Here is an 18,914-nt window from a genome sequence, read left to right as displayed (position 1 = left end):
TAAATTTGAAGTTTAGTCTTTCTACTTTTCGTATTTTAAAATTTAGGTCTAATTGTTAACATTGTTATTTTTAAAAAAATTGTTAGTATATCATTTTGAAATTAAAAAAAATACTATTTAATGGCGATGTAACTAAGAAAATATTGTTATAGTGAATCTAAATTTATCAAATAATTTTAATAATGTTAACAATTTATTTTAAATTTTAAAATTTTAAAATAAATTTCTAAAATAAAATCTTAAATTTATGAAAAATACAAAATTTTATAACACATTTCAAACAAAATTTAATTTTTCAAAATTTATGATAGTTTCTCTCAATAATTCCCTTATCATTACGATAAACAAATATATTAAGCATACATTTTCAGTTTTTGAGAATAAAATATTAGGCATACTTAAATGTAAAGATTCGTTTGGTAGAGTTTCTAAAACAAATGATATGCTATGAGTAGATTAGTAGGCCAAATTAAGTTTTATTGGTAATAATATTGGAGGTACGCGGTGTAACGTTAAATCTAGTACTGTTTAGAAATTATGCGACAGAGCTGGCATTATTTATTAATTTAGGTATTTTTTATATTTATTTTATTATTTAATCTTAGGTTTGTTGATTTTCAATCTAATATTGTCGTATTTAAAATTTGAATTTAAACTATCCTTTTTAGGAGTACAATGTATATTACTATTATACTCAATCACATGTTGATAAAACTAACATTATTAGGAGTGAGAAAAACTTGGTTCGATTTGAAAAAAAATGAAAAAATCAAATTTTGAGTTAAACAAATCGAGTTATTTGAGTCAACTTGAATTTTTTTTAAATTTCGAGTTCGAATCAAATTTAATTTTCGAATTCAAATAAATTGAATACCAAATTATAATATTTTACATTTTTACCTCACACCCTCAAACCTTTTTACTTTCCCTTAATACTTTTACTCTCTCTTACTATTTAAAAACTGCAATTTATTATTTCGCCTAGGTTCTAAAATATCATCAACACGTTTGGTTGATATATTTAATTCATTAATTAATTTTGAAAATATTTATATTTATTGTTGAATGCATTTAGACTTTTTTATTTTCTATATATTATTATACCTCATTTTTTTAATAAAATCAATAAATTTTATGTGATTACAAAAGTATGCATATAAAATGTATTTTATTTTTATATCAATATTTTGTGTGATATTTAACTTAAATAATATATGCTCTAAATGGGCATATATTGAAATGTGCATGAATATATTAAATATACACTAAAAATATAAAATTAAATTAATTACGATTCTATTCATAATTAAGTTAAATAAATTATAGTAAATACAAACTATCAAGAAAATTCACAGAAATATATAGTAAATTTTAAACTAAAATATATTTTTAAAATTAACGTTTACAATATTAAAATCAATTTACAACTAATTTTTAAATTTAAATTTAATTTTAAATAAAAATATTTTAATAAAATTTAAATATCATTTTTCAATTTACTAATTAATTAAAACAAAAACAAAATTATAAAATTATTGTAATATTGATACACAATCAATTCATATATCGCGCAAAATCTAAACTAATATACCATAGTAATAATATGAGGTTAAAAAAAAAAACTCTGTGGCACAGTTTATACAACATCATTTAACACACTAATATGATAGCAAGTGAAGCTAATAGGTTTGATTAGAAAAAAAAATTATAAGCACATATTTCCATATTAAAATAAAAAATTTATTGATTGAATTTTAGCTCAATTAGCATCGACATTGTTGTTAATGCAAAAGGATGTGGATTCAAGTGTCTTGAAGCGCATTATTCTCCTCTTATTTAAAAGTTGGGAATGAGTTATGGATAGTTTTAAGTATTGTGTTAAAAGAAAGCATATGATAAAAACTTATAATGAAATTAATATTCAAAAAAATAACAAGATTCAACCAAAAGTAATCAAATATTATCATATTTATTAAAATAAATGGTAAAAATAAATAAATAGATTCAACTACACGATCTCCATATATGTTACAATCTTATTTTATAATGTTTGCTCAACTTAAATTGTTTAAAGTAGAGCAAAGATAAATATAATATTATAAAAGATTGAATATTAACAATTTTTATATTAAAATAAAATAATCTAATAATATATAAAAATTATTATTAATTTAAATTACAATATTCAAACCATGATGATTTTTGTATTGTCTTAATATTAAATATTTTACAAATTAAATAACATTAACATAACCTATTCTAAATTAGTTGTGTATTTTTAAATATTTTGAATTAAATTACTTTTTCGATTTCTTTGAGAAAATTTATTAATGATGTTTAATAAAACTAATGTTATAAAAAGTATGATAAAGTTAATATATACAATTGGTTCGTGCATGGTACCGAATACAAATTAATTATATTATTATGATAAGTAGACATTTTTAATTTGACATGTCATTTATCATAAAATTAAAAAATATAATTATTGGGCTCTACATATTAATCAATATATAATTAGTTTTTTTCTTGTAACAAAATAACCCACTTTTACCGGCATTTACAAGCGCCAGTAAAAGATAAAAAGGTCCCGGTATTGACGATGTTGGCAATTTGTTGACCGTTAGCTAGGCAACTGCCAGTAAAAAAATTCCAGCAAGCAAACCACTAGTGCAAGTAAAGTGCGAGCATTTGCCGACATAAATTTTCCCAATGCTTTTAATCTTCATTATAAATAAGATACTAAACATTTTAAAGTGCCAACAAAAGTCATATTTACCTGTAAATTTACATATATTTTACACTTTCATAAGTGCAGGCAAAAATAATATTTACATTATATTAAAATATACATATTTATTGAATCAGCTACCATAAAAAGTAGGATAATATATAATGTAAATATCACATACCTAAGTTCAATAAAAGATGTCATACTAAAGAAGAAAACAATAAAGTTAAGATTACAGTAATGCAATATTCTTGTGAACAAACTATACTGATGAACTAAACAAAAAAATCATACATTGCTTAGAGCCTAGTCTCATGCCCTTTGTTAAGCCAGCTTTTCTATCATACTTGTATGTGTTCATAAATGCTTCTGAGTATGATTTCATTGCCCTTTCTTCCCTATCACCTAAAGTCACAAATTAATTACTAAAGCAGGGCTGCCAAACTATAATTAATGGGAATTATATTGTGAAGACCAATCAAGGAGCATTAATTTAGCCTAGGCAAAACGTGGATTCTATCTAGTAAGTAATATATATATATATATAGTTTTATTGATAGACATTTAAGAAGAAGTGTTATAAATCCTATTAACGTGGATGTCATCACTATCCCGTCCATCCATTTATAAAAATTAAATCCTAAGCCTAAAGATATTTTAAATTGCTTTTAAATAAATCTTCATTTATTATAATTAACGAGGAACTCTCATATTTCTTTCACTTTATTTTTTGTCTGTATAAGTTTCATTTGATTATTTTATAACAAAATATAACTAAAAGTATTTTAATCTCTTAGTTTTATATACATTCATCTTTTTTTAAATGATTATATATGTATATATTTAAAACTACTTATTTTATTACTTACATAAATAAATAAAAGTGGCAAAAAGTGTTTGTGCCATCTTGGAGGGTCGGAATTAAATTGTATATTTTTAAAATAATAAAATGTAATTTTATCATTTCAATAGTTTATATCATTATAATCTTTAAATAATTAAATTAAATTTTTATCATTTTTAAGGACCAAAGTACAATTTTACTATAATTAATTTAAAAATTTTATAAACTAAAAAAACCTAAATAGAATTTTTTATTTTTATTTTACGTGTTGCTTGTGTGCTATATTCTTATTGTATTATTGAACTTTCAATTCATCATATAAATTTAATGTTAAAAATTAAGGAGAAAACGGAATAAATTATTTTTGGCCACAGTAAAAAGAAAAGAATTATACCCATTAAATTTGAGTATGTTTCATTATTATTTATTTCTAATTTAATTAATTAATTAATTAAAATTGTTTTATAATTATAAAAGAAATTATATTTCTTTAAGAATTTTTATAGCATCTAATTAAATTAAATTAATTAAGAGAAAAATAACAATGATTTAAATTGCGATTGTATCACATGTATAATAATTTCGATCCTAACGGATGCTATTTTTATTGTTGTGGTGATGATTGTTTTTCATTTTACACATCTTATTGTAAAAATTCATAATTATAATCATGAAGTTCTTTGTTTCCAAGATTTTTAAGTATTTTATGATGTTATATGACCTTTTAATTAATTCAACATTGTTATCACAAATTTATATTATTTAAATCATGTAAAAGTAATATCTATGATGTTGAATCAAGATAGATGTTGAATCAAGATGAACATAACAATGACCTGTGCTTATGCTAATATATTTGGGAAGCAAGAAATTCATCTTTTTCCTTTTTTGATGGAATTGAAATTCATCCAAGCCTTTTGTATGCATGATGATTTCATGAACCAAACCACTGTGATTAATACCTTTTCAATAGATAATCAACACCTCTCAACATGGACTGCCCAAAGGCAAACATGCAAGTATTGTCATGGTTGCTAGGGACTCCACAAGTAAAATTGTTTGTGGAAGTAACACATTGATGTATTGCCTTAATGCATTAGTGGTTGAAGCCCAAAGCCTTTAGGCTTGATTCTGTAATGATCAAGAGTCACAGATGGTAATCTATCTTACTGAAATTTGACAGTCTTAGCTTTGTCAATGCTTTGAAAGGAAAATGTAAAGTTCTTTGAGAGATTGATGTTATTATCTATGATGTATAATGTCAGATTTGATGTTTTTTCATGTGTTTAGAGAATGTAGTTTACTGATAATTGGATAGCCAAGAGAATCAAGATTGTTGGATTCACAGGATACTTTCTCTTTCATTATCGTAATGATTGTCTTTTAATCACAGTTCATTTGAAAAAAAGATAAGCAATTATTTAATATATATATATATATACGTGGAAACTACATATTTAAAATATATAGATTGGTTTTAAAAATAACATATAATAAATAATAAAATGTATAATTTGAAACTAATTAATAATAACACATGAAATATGTACAATATATTATGCACTATAATTGTTTAGGTGTTGTCATCAATCTTGAGTTAGTGTCGAGTTAACTTGTAATACCAACTTAATCAACAACATTATCAATACAATAAATCCTATCACACACATATGCGTGTGTAAATCACAAGTTTTGAATACACATGTCTGTTTAAAAATAACATATAACAAATAATGAAAAAATGATTTGAAACTAATTAATAATAACACATGAAATATGTACGATATTAAAATTAAAAAAATTGTTTATCATTGTGTTGTCATCAATCTTGAGCCAATGTTAAGTTAAGTTATGACACAAATTCAATCAAATACATTATTAATATATACAACTAATGGAAATAATAAATTATGCATTTTAAAATAAAATGTATAAAATACATTAAAATTAGGCTTTGGTTGAATGATAAATTTAAGGTCTTACTAATTTAATTGGTGTTGGTTCAAATCTCACAATATGCTTGTTTTTAGTTGTTACTAAAATACCCTCAAATAATATAACTTATTTTAATTACGAAAAGATATTTTGTAATTTTTCTAACCGAGTTGGTGCCCAATTGACTTGTGACACCAACTCATTCAAAGGCTTTATTAAGAGTAAGTAGTAGATATATAATTAATGAATGTAATAAAATATGCATAATACAGTTAAAATGTAAATATCACATTAAAATAAATTTTGGTTTGGTGGTAAATTTAACATTTTTTTACATAAATAGCACAAGTTCAGATCTTACCACATGAAAATTTTTATTGGTTCTTTTATAAAAATAAAAAAGATTAAATTGCCATCGAATAATATAACTTATTTTAATTTTAGAATGGAATTTCGTAATTTCTCTAATCGAGTTGGTACCTAGTTGATTCGTCATCTATTTAGCCATGATGGGCTTAAATAATAGTAAATATAGAAATCCAATTGATGGAAGTAATAAAGTGGACATAATAAAATGAAAATGTACAAAATAATTTAAGACAAAGTTTTGGTTTAGTGGTAAAATTAATATTTTACTTATGTGAATAAATCGGGCTCAAATTTATCACGTGTAAATTTTTATTGACCTTTTTAAAAAAATAAAAAAAATTATTTTAATTGTTGCCTAGAGGTGTTCATGGGCTAGGTCGGGTCCAAGCAAAATTTTAGGTCTGAACCCAACCCGACCCAAAAAATGGGCCTATAATTTTGTCCAAGCTCAACCAGATAAAAAACACTAAAACTCAGGCCCAGCACGACCTGTCCATATTAATTTTTGATAGAAATACCACAAAAACGAAGGATGGCTAGAATCTACACATTGATTTTTTTTGCAATTTTTGTTGAACTGTATGCATCAAAAGGTGCTTATACGGCTACTAAGGGATACAATTTTATCCTAGTCAACCGACTTTATTGAGAAAGATTACTTTTTCTAGGCCAAGAGGTTGATAGCGAGATTTCGAATCAACTTACTGGTCTTATGGTATATCTCAATATAGAGAATGATACCAAAGATCTGTATTTGTTTATAAACTCTCCTAGTGGATGGGTAATACCTAGAGTAGCTATTTATGATACTATGCAATTTGTGTAACCAGATGTGCATACAATATGCATGGGATTGGTTGCTTCGATGGGATTTTTTTCTCCTGGCTGGATGAGAAATTACCAAACGTCTAGTATTCTCTCACGCTTGGCGCCAATGAGTTATTTATTTATTTATTTGATGGAAAGAAAAAAGAAGACTATGCCTTCATTGTATGAAATATGAATTAGTAAGTAATAATAGTATAGCACTTAGATTTCAATATTTTTTTATTTCTTTTTTTTTTTCAAAATATTAGATTATGTATGGAAAGAGTAGTATGAAAGAAAAAACATTTCCGATTTTATCTTAGCTGTCGTGGGTTCATCTCAGCGTCACAAACTTTTTTCTTTTCACACCAGAGCCTATTAACAATATTTACGTTATAAAATAAAATAGTACGGAAAATAAAGACCATTTTCGCTTTTACAAGCAAATACCTCTAAAATAGTAATAAAATTAATAATAAAATAAGAGTTATATAATATCCAAAAATAATAACAAAATAGTAGTAACATAATAGTGAAATGTAGCAAAATAGTGAAAAAACAACAAGAAAATAACAACAAAACAATAAAAAAAATAGCAAAAAAACATAGTTTTTTTTATATTCAGGTCGCTAGAATCAAACAAAAAAAATTTTACCCGAGGCCTGACCCGTTTTCTAGATAGGCTTTTTTTTTTTCAAGCCTATTTTTCGAGCATATAATTTTTACATGGTGCCCGGTTGATTGGTGGCACCGGGAGCTAGTATAAAAGTATAAATTTAAGATGATGGGTGATGGGCTACTTTAAAGTAAGTGTTATTGTTTATGCTAATAATATGAATATGGGCTTTTAAAATCCATAATCAGACGGGCGCAGGTATCATAGTCCATTACAGGCCAGAGGAGAATAGCTGCTGCGGTTCTTGCTTGCAACTTGCAAGTTTTAAAAATAAAAACTCCAAGCCTTGGGAGAACTCAGGTCAGGTCAGGGACATTGTGTTTTTCCAATCGACCTCCGGACCTTCAGATCCGACCAACGTTGCACCACCGCCATGTTATCCTCCGTCCGCTCTTTCTCTCTTTCCGCCTTCATTTTCTTCGTCTTCTTCTCCTCTCTCACCTTCGCTTCCGAGTCAGATCATAAGGTAATCTCTCTTCTTCATTTTCTTCTCTTTTCACGTTTTGTGCCAGCCATAACCTTTATAATGGCACTTTAGATCTTTGTCATTTTTCGTGTAATTCTTCCTCCATTTTGACTCAGATCTGCTGACCTTTTTTTCTTCTTCTTCTTCTTCATTTATTTATTTATCTTGGTTAGATTTAAGTGTTGCCTTTGTCATGAGCAAATTCTTGATGTACGTGTCATTTCGGGCCTTTTTTATATAAAAATTTTGTTACTGTGTTGCCATTATCAGGTATAAGATATGGATCTGCAGTATTTAGGAGACTAGTTTCAAAACTGGTTATACAATTTCGGTTGAATGAACAAACACTATGGAGCTTGACTAAGGAATTTGATCTGAAGTATTGAACTGACTTAATCAGCGTAAGCTTTGTGGGCTGGGTTAGCGTATTTTGCTGCCGATACTGATCAGTTCTTCCTGCGTTGAATTGACTTATAAGCTAAAATTCACTTTCTACACACATTGTCTTATCGCCTTTTCTTCATTTTCGCACTGTTGGTGACTGTTAAACCGAGTATTTGAAATATAATGACTTTTGGGGTCTAAGCTTCATAGGCTTTCTTAGACTATCATTTTGAAGGTCAATCCTTGCTGAGATCAATGTTATATCATCCCATCTTGCTCCTTCATTGTATTCAAATCACATTTCTTCATTATGAGAACTGAAGATTATAATATTTCTTATACTTTTGTGTTCTATATTTAGATTTTGTTGTCGTATTTTTAGATTTATGTATTTTCTAAAATCTTGCTTCTCTTCTTCTATAGCTATGGGTAACTCTTATTAACCCTCCCTTTTTTCTTTTGGCAGTATCAGCCGGATGATCCAATTACCCTATGGGTAAATAAAGTTGGACCATATAACAATCCACAAGAAACTTATAACTATTACATCCTTCCGTTTTGTCATCCGGGTGTCAATCCTGCGCACAAATGGGGTGGCCTTGGTGAGGTCCTTGGTGGAAATGAACTGATTGATAGCCAGATTGATATAAAGTTTCAAAGTATGCTTCTCTCTTCCTTGTTAGACTTTTAATTTGGTTGCTGTAATTTCTTTAATAATCATTACATGTTTTTGACTTTTATATTTCTTCTTTTGCTCCTTTTTTATTCTTTGACAGAGAATGTGGACAAAGGTACCATTTGCCAACTGGAACTTGATGAAGCTAAGGTCAAGCAGTTCAAGGATGCTATCGAGAACAATTATTGGTTTGAATTCTTTGTGGGTATGTTTAGCTTTTCATTCTTTTATATGAAATAGTAAATGTGCACGATTAGAAGTCACAGATACTTGACAGCTCTCTTGTCCTGAAAATCCTCAGATCCTGAAATTTCTATCCATGGTGGTATTTCAAGTAAACTTAAGAGACATAGTAGATGCTGGGTGTCCATAGGTTTCAGCTACATTACATCCATTGATTCATATGGTGGATGAAAATGTCTGTTATGCTTGTGTTTGGTAAAATTGGTCTGTCCTCCCTGTAATATCTATACTTAATAAATACTGTTATCAATCACCAAATTCTCTTATAATGATCACCTAGGTTTCTTTTTGGCATAACTAAAGAAAACAAAAGTTTCTTCTGTGCGCTTTAAGAATCTTATAGGCATACCATGTTTACATTCTTTATTTGATGTATGCTTCTGGTTGTTGCATAATGCAAGCTAGATCTATATTTTAACTCATTTAAGGAGATCCAGAGAGTAAGGATGTAGCACCTGTGGTATTATATGTTTGTTTGCAGGGTTTAAAGGATTATTTTATCTATTTTTATTACTTTGTTGGGCACTTACTTTTTGTCTTCCTTGCCTTTCTCTTGATGCCATGTTTGTGCTCTTCATGATGCTGGAAGTTCAGATGATCTGCCTTTGTGGGGTATGAAACTTATTTTATCTGGAGAGTCTACTAATCCTTTTATGGCTTATTTCTGAAAATTTTATCTTTAACTTTTCAGGCTTTGTTGGTGAACTGCATCCTGATAAGAACAGTGATAATGGCAAGCATGTCCTCTACACACATAAGAACATTGTTATTAAATACAACAAGGATCAGGTTTGTGGTTTCTGAAATACATACAACTTCCATTCTTGTATTTTGGAATCTGCTGCTGGTATTGAGCACACTTTTATCTTGCAGATTATTCATGTCAACCTCACCCAGGGGAGTCCTAAACCCTTGGAAGCAGGGAGAGTATTGGACATGACATACGCAATCAAATGGCTTCCAACTAATGTCACTTTTGCTCGTCGCTTTGATGTTTATTTGGACTACCCTTTCTTTGAGCACCAAGTATGTAACATAATTGGTGATAGTTCTCCCCTTCATGAGTTGCTTTTGTTTACTTATGCAACAAAAGCTTCTTCTTCTTCTTCTTCTTCTTTTTTAATATGTTCACAAGTTTGCATCAGTCTGTTTTCTTTTCACTTTGTAAGAGCTATTATTCGTTTGAAATATGCAGATTCATTGGTTCTCTGTTTTCAATTCATTCATGATGGTTATCTTTCTCACTGGTTTGGTCTCAATGATCTTGATGCGAACTCTGAGAAATGACTATGCAAAGTATGCTCGGGAAGATGATGATTTGGAAACTTTGGTGATATTATCTGGACCTTTACTTATTCCTGTTCTTTAAGGAAAATTATCTTTTCTGGAGATTCATGTTCTCCTTGCTATTTCACATATGTTCCCAGGAAAGGGATGTAAGTGAAGAGTCTGGTTGGAAACTTGTCCATGGTGATGTTTTCCGGCCTCCCCGTGGTTTGGTTCTGCTTTCTGCTGTTGTTGGCACTGGTGCACAGCTAGCATTGCTTGTTCTCCTTGTCATCTTATTGGCAATTGTGGGAACTTTGTATGTCGGGTATGTTGAAAAGCCTGTTGAAATTAAAAATTCATGAGAATTGTGAGCGTATAAATTTATTTATTGCTACCTATCTTAGATACTGAGTTTATGCATATAAATTCAAGCATAAATGCATGGAACTCCTTGTGGACCCCTCCCCCTTCCTTACAAACTATTTTATGAGGTTCTATTTTGTAAAAATTTCGAATCCTAGTCATAATGTTTTATTTTCCCCTTCATTTGTAATTCGTATAGGTGAAGAGATTGGTATTTGGTAGCTGATTGTGGCATTTTAGCTTTCAGCTTTTTGACTAATAATCTCATGCATTATTTATTTGGTTCAGGAGAGGAGCAATTGTCACTACTTTTATACTCTGTTATGCTTTTACATCGTTCATTTCTGGTTATGTGAGTGGTGGAATGTACTCGCGTAATGGGGGTATGTGCTTTGTCTCTTTAGCCATTCTTGCTTTCATTTGTCCCTGCTCCAGGTGGATCTTTCATTCTGATATGTTGGTTCTGTTGCTTTTATTTTTCAGGTAAAAGTTGGATAAAGTCAATGATCCTTTCAGCGTCTCTGTTCCCATTTTTGTGTTTTGGGATTGGTTTCATCTTGAACACAATTGCTATATTTTATGGATCCCTAGCTGCTATTCCTTTTGGTACAATGGTGGTGGTTTTTGTAATTTGGGCTTTCATTTCATTCCCCCTGGCTCTTCTTGGTACAGTTGTTGGGAGAAACTGGAGTGGTGCTCCAAATAATCCATGCCGCGTGAAGACCATTCCTCGCCCAATTCCGGAGAAGAAATGGTATCTTACACCCTCTGTGGTCTCCTTGATGGGAGGACTTCTGCCGTTTGGCAGCATATTTATTGAAATGTATTTCGTCTTCACATCCTTCTGGAATTACAAGGTGAAAATCTTTTTCCTAGGTTTTATTTGCTAGATGACAAACTAAGCTAGAGCTTCCTTGGAGATTGAATCAAGTTTGCAATTCTTTATACCAAATATTTTGGTTGATAATTTGCCTGGTGGGAGTCGTAAATTATTTGCATTTATGTAGTTTAATAACATATAGGAGTTCTGCTTCTTCCTTAAAGCTACATTCATGTATACTTGGAAGTTGTGTTTGTATTCTAGTAATTTCTGATTCAACAAGCCTTTTTCTTTTGCAGGTTTATTATGTCTATGGATTTATGCTGCTGGTGTTCCTGATTCTCGTCATTGTAACGGTCTGTGTGACAATTGTGGGGACATATTTCTTGCTAAACGCTGAGAACTATCACTGGCAGTGGACATCATTTTTCTCTGCTGCCTCGACAGCAGTGTATGTGTATTTGTACTCTGTATACTACTACTATGTGAAAACCAAGATGTCAGGCTTCTTCCAGACCAGTTTCTACTTCGGATACACTTTGATGTTTTGTCTTGGTTTGGGAATCCTTTGCGGTGAGTTTTGAAATATATTAACCATCATATTTTTAGAAAAAGGTTATTCAGCCTTTTTTATGTTTTCTTTCCAAATCAAATTTTCTCTTATGAAATTTTCAATGGAATATGGAGTATACCCTTAATCTCTGCAGCAATTTAGCATTGTTTGTTTGAGACAGATAGGAGTAGAGTTTTATGGCATCATTTGCTTCACCTTCATATGGGTTTTTGACGATCTCCTTTTCAATGTATAGGAGCTGTTGGTTATCTTGGTTCTAATTTGTTTGTAAGGAGGATCTACAGAAACATTAAGTGTGACTAGAACTTTGCTAATGGATATTAGAACCAGCAGCGCTTCCACAAGCATTTTCAGTTGTCAAGGCAATAAACATGGAGAGGTAGCTTCTTGTCAGGTATGAGGAACCAAGCAAAGCCTCAAGATGAAACTGGAAGCCCTGAGATTTTTGTTTTGCCCTTGATTTTACTCGCCTGTAATTGGAAGCCCTGATTTAGAATATAGAAAGGTAGCTAAAATATTAAACAACTGTCATTTGTTATACTTCTGTTATACTTTTCTCCTTGATCCCTTTGCATATAGATGTGTCCAATGTAAGAATTTATGGTTAAATTTCCTTTGGATTTGTTTTGTTCTTTCTTTCGGGGATAAGGAACTTAAATCAAGGAAATCGATAAATGGGTGTGTTTCTTTCTTTTTTTTTTTTAAATAATTATCTGCATTCTGCAATTTGGCAGTTGGCACATGCTTGATGTTTCTAATTTCCCCCTATTTTTGTGAATTTGGGTTTGTGTTGGAATAATTATATTTTGTGGTATCAATGAATTTAAAACCTGTAGAAAGGTGAAGGATTGGAGCAAAAAGGAGTTCGATTGTGTTGCAACCTGCAAGTCCTTGTACAAATTTTGAGGGGTGGCATATTTCACGTCCGAATCTATATACCTATATATAAAGGACTACCCTTTTGCTAGCACGTGACATATAAACCAATTTTCCTTCCTTTTTTTTTGTGCATTTTACGGAAAATGTTAAATATCAGTTTTGTTCCGTTTAATATGAGGTTTAATTTATACACTTTAATTTCTATTTCTATTATAATTTGATCTTATATTTTTATAATTTTATTAATTACTGTTAAGTTTTCAATTAAAACATTATCTGGTTATATATAATTTAAATAGAATATTCTAATAGTCTTAAAGAGTGATACTTGGCTTTGCATTTCTTTGAAGTTTGTGTTATTTTTTTTAACATTATAAGATAATGGTCAAGTTTTAATTTTGGCCTCTAAATTATGTTGAAACTTGATATTTAATTTATATATTTTAACTTTTGATATAATTTTATAGTGTCATTAATTAGTGTAAATAGTTAATATTGTTAACTATTTTAATTAAAATGATGACGTCAAGTTTTTACAAACAAATGAAAAAAAATTATGACGATTTGAATGAGTGTTTTTAGGGAAATCTTAATAATTATTTTCAACATTATTTTATTGTTATATGATTATCAATTATTTTTCTTTTAATTTCAAATGTTAGACCAAAGAATTTTATAAAAGAATTTTAATGGTGATAACAACTTAACCTAAATTTTAAATTTAAAAGTATAAGATTATATTTTAAAAATAAAAATAAATGATTAAATTCTAAATGCACAAAGTATATAGGGATTTGAAACATATTTTAACATTTAAACTTTTTACTTTATAATTTAACACAAACAAATAATAAATTCAATACAAAATGTTAGTCGATAACCACACTAGTTTTGTATAATTTGGCCAACAATTTGAGTTCCCGCAAGCTCAGTTACTTTTTGAATATTCAAGGAGCATGGTTTGAGCTTGTAGTGGTGAAAAAATGGAATGGATTGGTCTGTTGGGTTTTATATAATTAACATGAGGATTTGTACTTGTGGGTTAGGGATGAGTAAAATTTGATTCGATTCGAGAAATTTGATAAAATTTTTAAATTTTGAATTAAATAGTTCGAGTTATTTGAGTTAATCAAATTATTTGGATCAATTCGAATAAAAAATTAAGTTTTTCGGTTTAATTCGAATATGAATTACACAATTCGAGTTATCTGAAAATCCAAATAAGAAAAGGAAAAACTACGCCATTTTGATAAGCGTTTACCTTTTCTAAAGTTAAAAGTCAAAATCATTAAGTTAAAAGGTAAAACTACGTTGTTTTGATAAATGTTTACTCATTAGGTTAAAAGGTAAAACTATTATATTGTTTATATAGTTAAATAACTTTATACTTCGATTACTAGTTAAATAATCGGTTCATGTAAACGTAATATTGAGTATAAATAATAGGATTCATTAATTCGACTTGACTTCACTCGAAATTTTTTGACTCGATTTGATCCGATTCAGAAAAATTTAAATTGAGTTTGGTTGCTAAAATAGGATTCGTTAACTTAATTAACTCGAAATTTTTTTATTCGATTCGATTCGACTCGACTCGATTGAATACTCACCCTAATGTAGATTGCATTTTGATTTAAAATTTTGATTTAAAATTTTGATTTAAAATGAGCAAAACGTGGTTGTAATTTAAAGAAAGAAGAAAAACGATCTCTCTCTTAAATAGATAAAAAATTGTTGATTTCATTAGTTGGATTTAATTAGATCATATATCATCTTAATTTAAAATGTAATTTGACATTATGGCATCTTCATTTGATTTATTATAACTTAAAAATGAAACTTCAACAGTTCAATGTATTTAATTCAATTTGGTTTTGTATTATATTTATTCCTCAAATCTAATTATTCGAGTTTTTAAAATTATAGTAAATAAGATAAACATGTTATATTATATTTCAAAGGGATAAATTTCAAAATTATGCATTAACTTTGATTTAATATGTAATTTAATATATGAACTTTAATTTGATACAATTATACATATGAAATTTTACTTTTGATTCAATCGTATACATTTAAAGAAATAATACTTCAGTTATTCTTATATTGGATAAATATAATTATTTATGTATGCAATATATAAATATAAAATGATTGTATATAAATAATTATGTTAATAATTTGTGAGAATTGATCAAATCAAAATTTTATATTTAAAATTATATAAAATTCGTGTATATGCATATTAAACCAAAATTCATGTATAGTTTTGAAATTTATCTCTATTTTAAACTAATGCTACATCATTTAATTAAGTTTACCTTGTAAAAAACTGCTATAAATATTATCGAATCAAAATACAATTTGTATTATAACAGAGGGACCTATATTGCAATTTTACTGCACTCAAACCTATTTAATTGGTAAGAAAAAAAGAAGAGAAAAAAAATTGATTTTGTAAAAGTTGTTGAAGTTTTATTTTAAAAGATCTAAATACCTATTTTTAATGTTTATATTGCATTAAAACTTTTTTAAAAATGGATTTGACGTAATTGATGGATACACCGACGGAGTTCTAGAAAATGGTAGTCTAAATATCCTGGGTGGATTATGGCAATCGCATCCACCAATTAATCGAAGTACCTTTCAGTTATAGGAAACATAATCTCAATGCCACATGGAAGATAACCCATCCATCCCACTTCTATTACTTCAATAAACAGCTTCTTACGCTCTACTCCCTTTACCCAACCCTATAGCCTCCTCATTAAGTAATGGCCTCCATCACAAGCCTCTCCAGTGCCATGGTGAGCCCCTCCTTCATCCGCCGCCAGCCTCTCACAAGCCCACGCTCTCTTTTCGGCCTCAAACCCCTGAAAGGTGGCCGCTTTACTATGGGTGCATACAATGTAAAGCTGTTGACTCCTGATGGACCTCAAGAATTTGAGTGCCCAGATGACGTTTACATTCTAGACCAAGCTGAAAAACTGGGCATCGATATTCCCTACTCCTGCAGGGCTGGGTCTTGCTCTACCTGTGCTGGTGTTATCAAACAAGGCAGTGTGGATCAGTCGGATGGCAACTTCCTTGACGATGACCAAATTGCCGCTGGTTTTGTTCTCACTTGCGTCGCTTACCCTACCAGTGATGTCGTCATTGAAACTCACAAGGAAGAAGACATCAACGGTTAAATTATATACTAATAAAACCGGGTCTTATGTAGCTCACAGTATCATATTTTTCCTTCTTGTCATCGCCGTCGTCTTGTTTGTGTGTTGTGAAGGGATGTTATGTTAGATATGTATGAGCTATGAAATTACATAAAAATTAGATGCATGCACTGAGGAATACTTGTAAGCAAAACATGAGTGGTGCAACCAACGTAAATTAAAAACAAAAACTGTGTTTTACAATTACATTCCTCCTGTTTTAGCATTCAAATTATTGCATTATTTATGAATTTTAATTATTTTATGATAATTATTGTTAACTTGGTTTGTTACTAGACGATATTATGATCGATAAAGAGATTCGATTAAGAAAAACAATATTTTTAAAATAATTCTAGTATAGTTTATTTATAATATTTAAAGAGATATTGAATTAAAAATGTTTACTAAAAAAAATCTCTTTTGGCAATCATACTACCTCAAATTTACAAGTCTAATAGGGCTTGATTATGGTTTTAGCTATGAGTGAAGGGAGCAACAAATTGTTTTAAATGCATATATATTTGTAAATAAATTCTTCTTTTATCAATTTGTGTATAAGCTTTAAAGGGAAAGACGAGAGAGAATGTAGATAAATGTAAAAAATTGGATTGTATTATGATAAATGAGTTGAGTTTAAATTATATTTTGTATAAGATTTGTGTATTCATTATTTTATTTTCTAGTTTTAATTGTATATGTACTTGCAACTGATAATAAAATTGTACAATAACTCAATAATAACAATTGTGTATATATATATAATTTGAATAACTAAAATATGATTTTTATATTCAAATTATAATTTATTTTTCATTTAAATTAACTTACTTATGCTTTATTAAATCATGTATAAAATAGTTATTTTAACTTTTTATTGTACTATTTAACAGTTATGTTAAATACTTGAAATTTTAAATAAAATTCTTCAAAACACTTTTTAAAAGCAACACTAAACTAATCCTTAAAGGTGTAACGATCCGATAGTCAGGAGTGTTGGAAAGTGTATCCCCGGGACTCCGTTCCCTAAACTAGACTCTTAAATTATTACAAATCAAAGTTAAATTAATTTAATCAAAGTCAAAAATATTTTTACAAAGTTAGTTGTGTAATTAATTAATTTTTAAATTAATAAATTTTGTGAAATTAGGAGTTATTAAAGTATAGGGACTAAATCGCGTAAAGATTAAAAGTTGAATTATAAATTGAAATAAACTAAAAGGGCTAAAGTAGCAATTAAATGATTTAATAAATGGTTGTGTATAGGTGACCAAATACGGTTAAGTGTAAATGCATGTATATATATTATATATGGTTAAGTCTAAAGGGATTTTGGAGTTGAAATCTAAATTGGTTAGTGCAATTTAGTCTCTATACTTGTAATTTTTATATTTTTGGAATCTAGGTATCTAGGGCTACTCGACCCATGTCGTAATTTTTAGTATTGTTCAAGATTTTAGATGTTGACATTGTTGAATAGTTTAAGTATTAGGAATTAAATAGATAGATTTTTAAGTTATAAATGGAAAAGGACTAAATTGTGGAATTAATTGTTGATTTTGAACAATAGGGACTAAATTGTGAAAAATTCAAAATTAAGGAGTTAAATTGGAAAAGAGGAAGCTAAATGTGGTCTAGAGTGAAATTAGTATAAAAATATGAAGTTAAATGTGAAGGGTAAAATTAGTCTCGGTTTAGGAACTAAATTGAAGAATAATCAAAATATAGTGTGAAAATTGAAATTTAATGTGAAATTGAAATGTGTAAATTAATGTGATTTAATTGTTTTATTCTGTAGCTAATGTCGTACCTGAATCCTCGAGTAAAAAGGGGAAGGATAAAATTGACGTTGAATAGCTCAGAATTCACGGTTTGTGTTTCTATAAATTATTGCATTTTGAATTATTGCATATGGTAAGCATTTGAGGTGAGTGATTTTGTACTTTGAAATTGAATTGAATTCATAGTTGATGGAAATTATGAATTTTTTTAAATATATATGGAGATTGAATTGAATATATGTTTATATGTGATAATGTGTATATATGTGAAATTGAGACATTGGTTGTATTGAAAAGTGAAATGAAACCTTATTAACTGTATCGGGCTGAGTCAGATATAGATGACATGCCATAGGATAGGAAGAATCCAGGGATTTCTTCGACCTCGAGTCGATCAGACATTGGGTGCCAATTTGCTTCGGTTTAATCGATGAGACTCTAGGTGTCAATTTATATAACGCTGGGTGTAGTTATTACTTCGGATTTATCCAATGAGGCACTGGGTGCCAAACTAGTGTGTTGGTTGGATCCGTGTATCTATTCGAGTCCGAGTCGTGTTAATAGGGGAAAATAAAATAATAAATTTATGTGATTAATTTTGAAATGGCAAAGATGAGAAATGAATATAAGATGAGAAAATATTGAAATGACAAATATGAGAAATGATTATGAGATGAGAAATGAAATATGAAATGATGAATTGAGATGTGAAACTTGAATGAATTCAAGTAGTGATCAAAGATATGAATCATGTCATTGCATGAGATGATGTATTCAAATGTTAAATGAAATGCCATTGATATATACTTATATATTTGAAGATATGACTAAGGAATGAACAAAAAATATACTATTGAATTGAAACAAATGAACATAGCTTACTTGTTG

General features: G+C 28.7%; 2 protein-coding genes across 2 annotated transcripts; both read left to right on the top strand.

The window, feature by feature from the left end:
• Nucleotides 1-7,540: 7,540 nt before the first annotated feature.
• Nucleotides 7,541-12,866, top strand: LOC108479593 (transmembrane 9 superfamily member 1-like). Its single transcript, XM_017782296.2, has 12 exons — nt 7,541-7,828; nt 8,679-8,871; nt 8,989-9,093; nt 9,726-9,743; nt 9,823-9,920; nt 10,005-10,157; nt 10,327-10,461; nt 10,559-10,725; nt 11,052-11,146; nt 11,247-11,620; nt 11,883-12,156; nt 12,393-12,866. The coding sequence occupies exons 1-12, from the start codon at nt 7,736-7,738 to the stop codon at nt 12,458-12,460; spliced, it is 1,773 nt and encodes a 590-aa protein (XP_017637785.1). The 5' UTR covers nt 7,541-7,735; the 3' UTR covers nt 12,461-12,866.
• Nucleotides 12,867-15,697: 2,831 nt separating this feature from the next.
• Nucleotides 15,698-16,452, top strand: LOC108478658 (ferredoxin-2-like). The gene has a single exon (XM_017781131.2). It carries the CDS (start codon nt 15,811-15,813, stop codon nt 16,225-16,227), a length of 417 nt encoding a protein of 138 aa, XP_017636620.1. The 5' UTR covers nt 15,698-15,810; the 3' UTR covers nt 16,228-16,452.
• Nucleotides 16,453-18,914: the final 2,462 nt, after the last annotated feature.

Source organism: Gossypium arboreum, chromosome 12, assembly GCF_025698485.1.
Source record: "Gossypium arboreum isolate Shixiya-1 chromosome 12, ASM2569848v2, whole genome shotgun sequence".
Classification (NCBI taxonomy): Eukaryota; Viridiplantae; Streptophyta; class Magnoliopsida; order Malvales; family Malvaceae; genus Gossypium; species Gossypium arboreum.
Note: the sequence above shows the minus strand (reverse complement) of the source record. Positions and strands in the feature narration are given on the sequence as shown.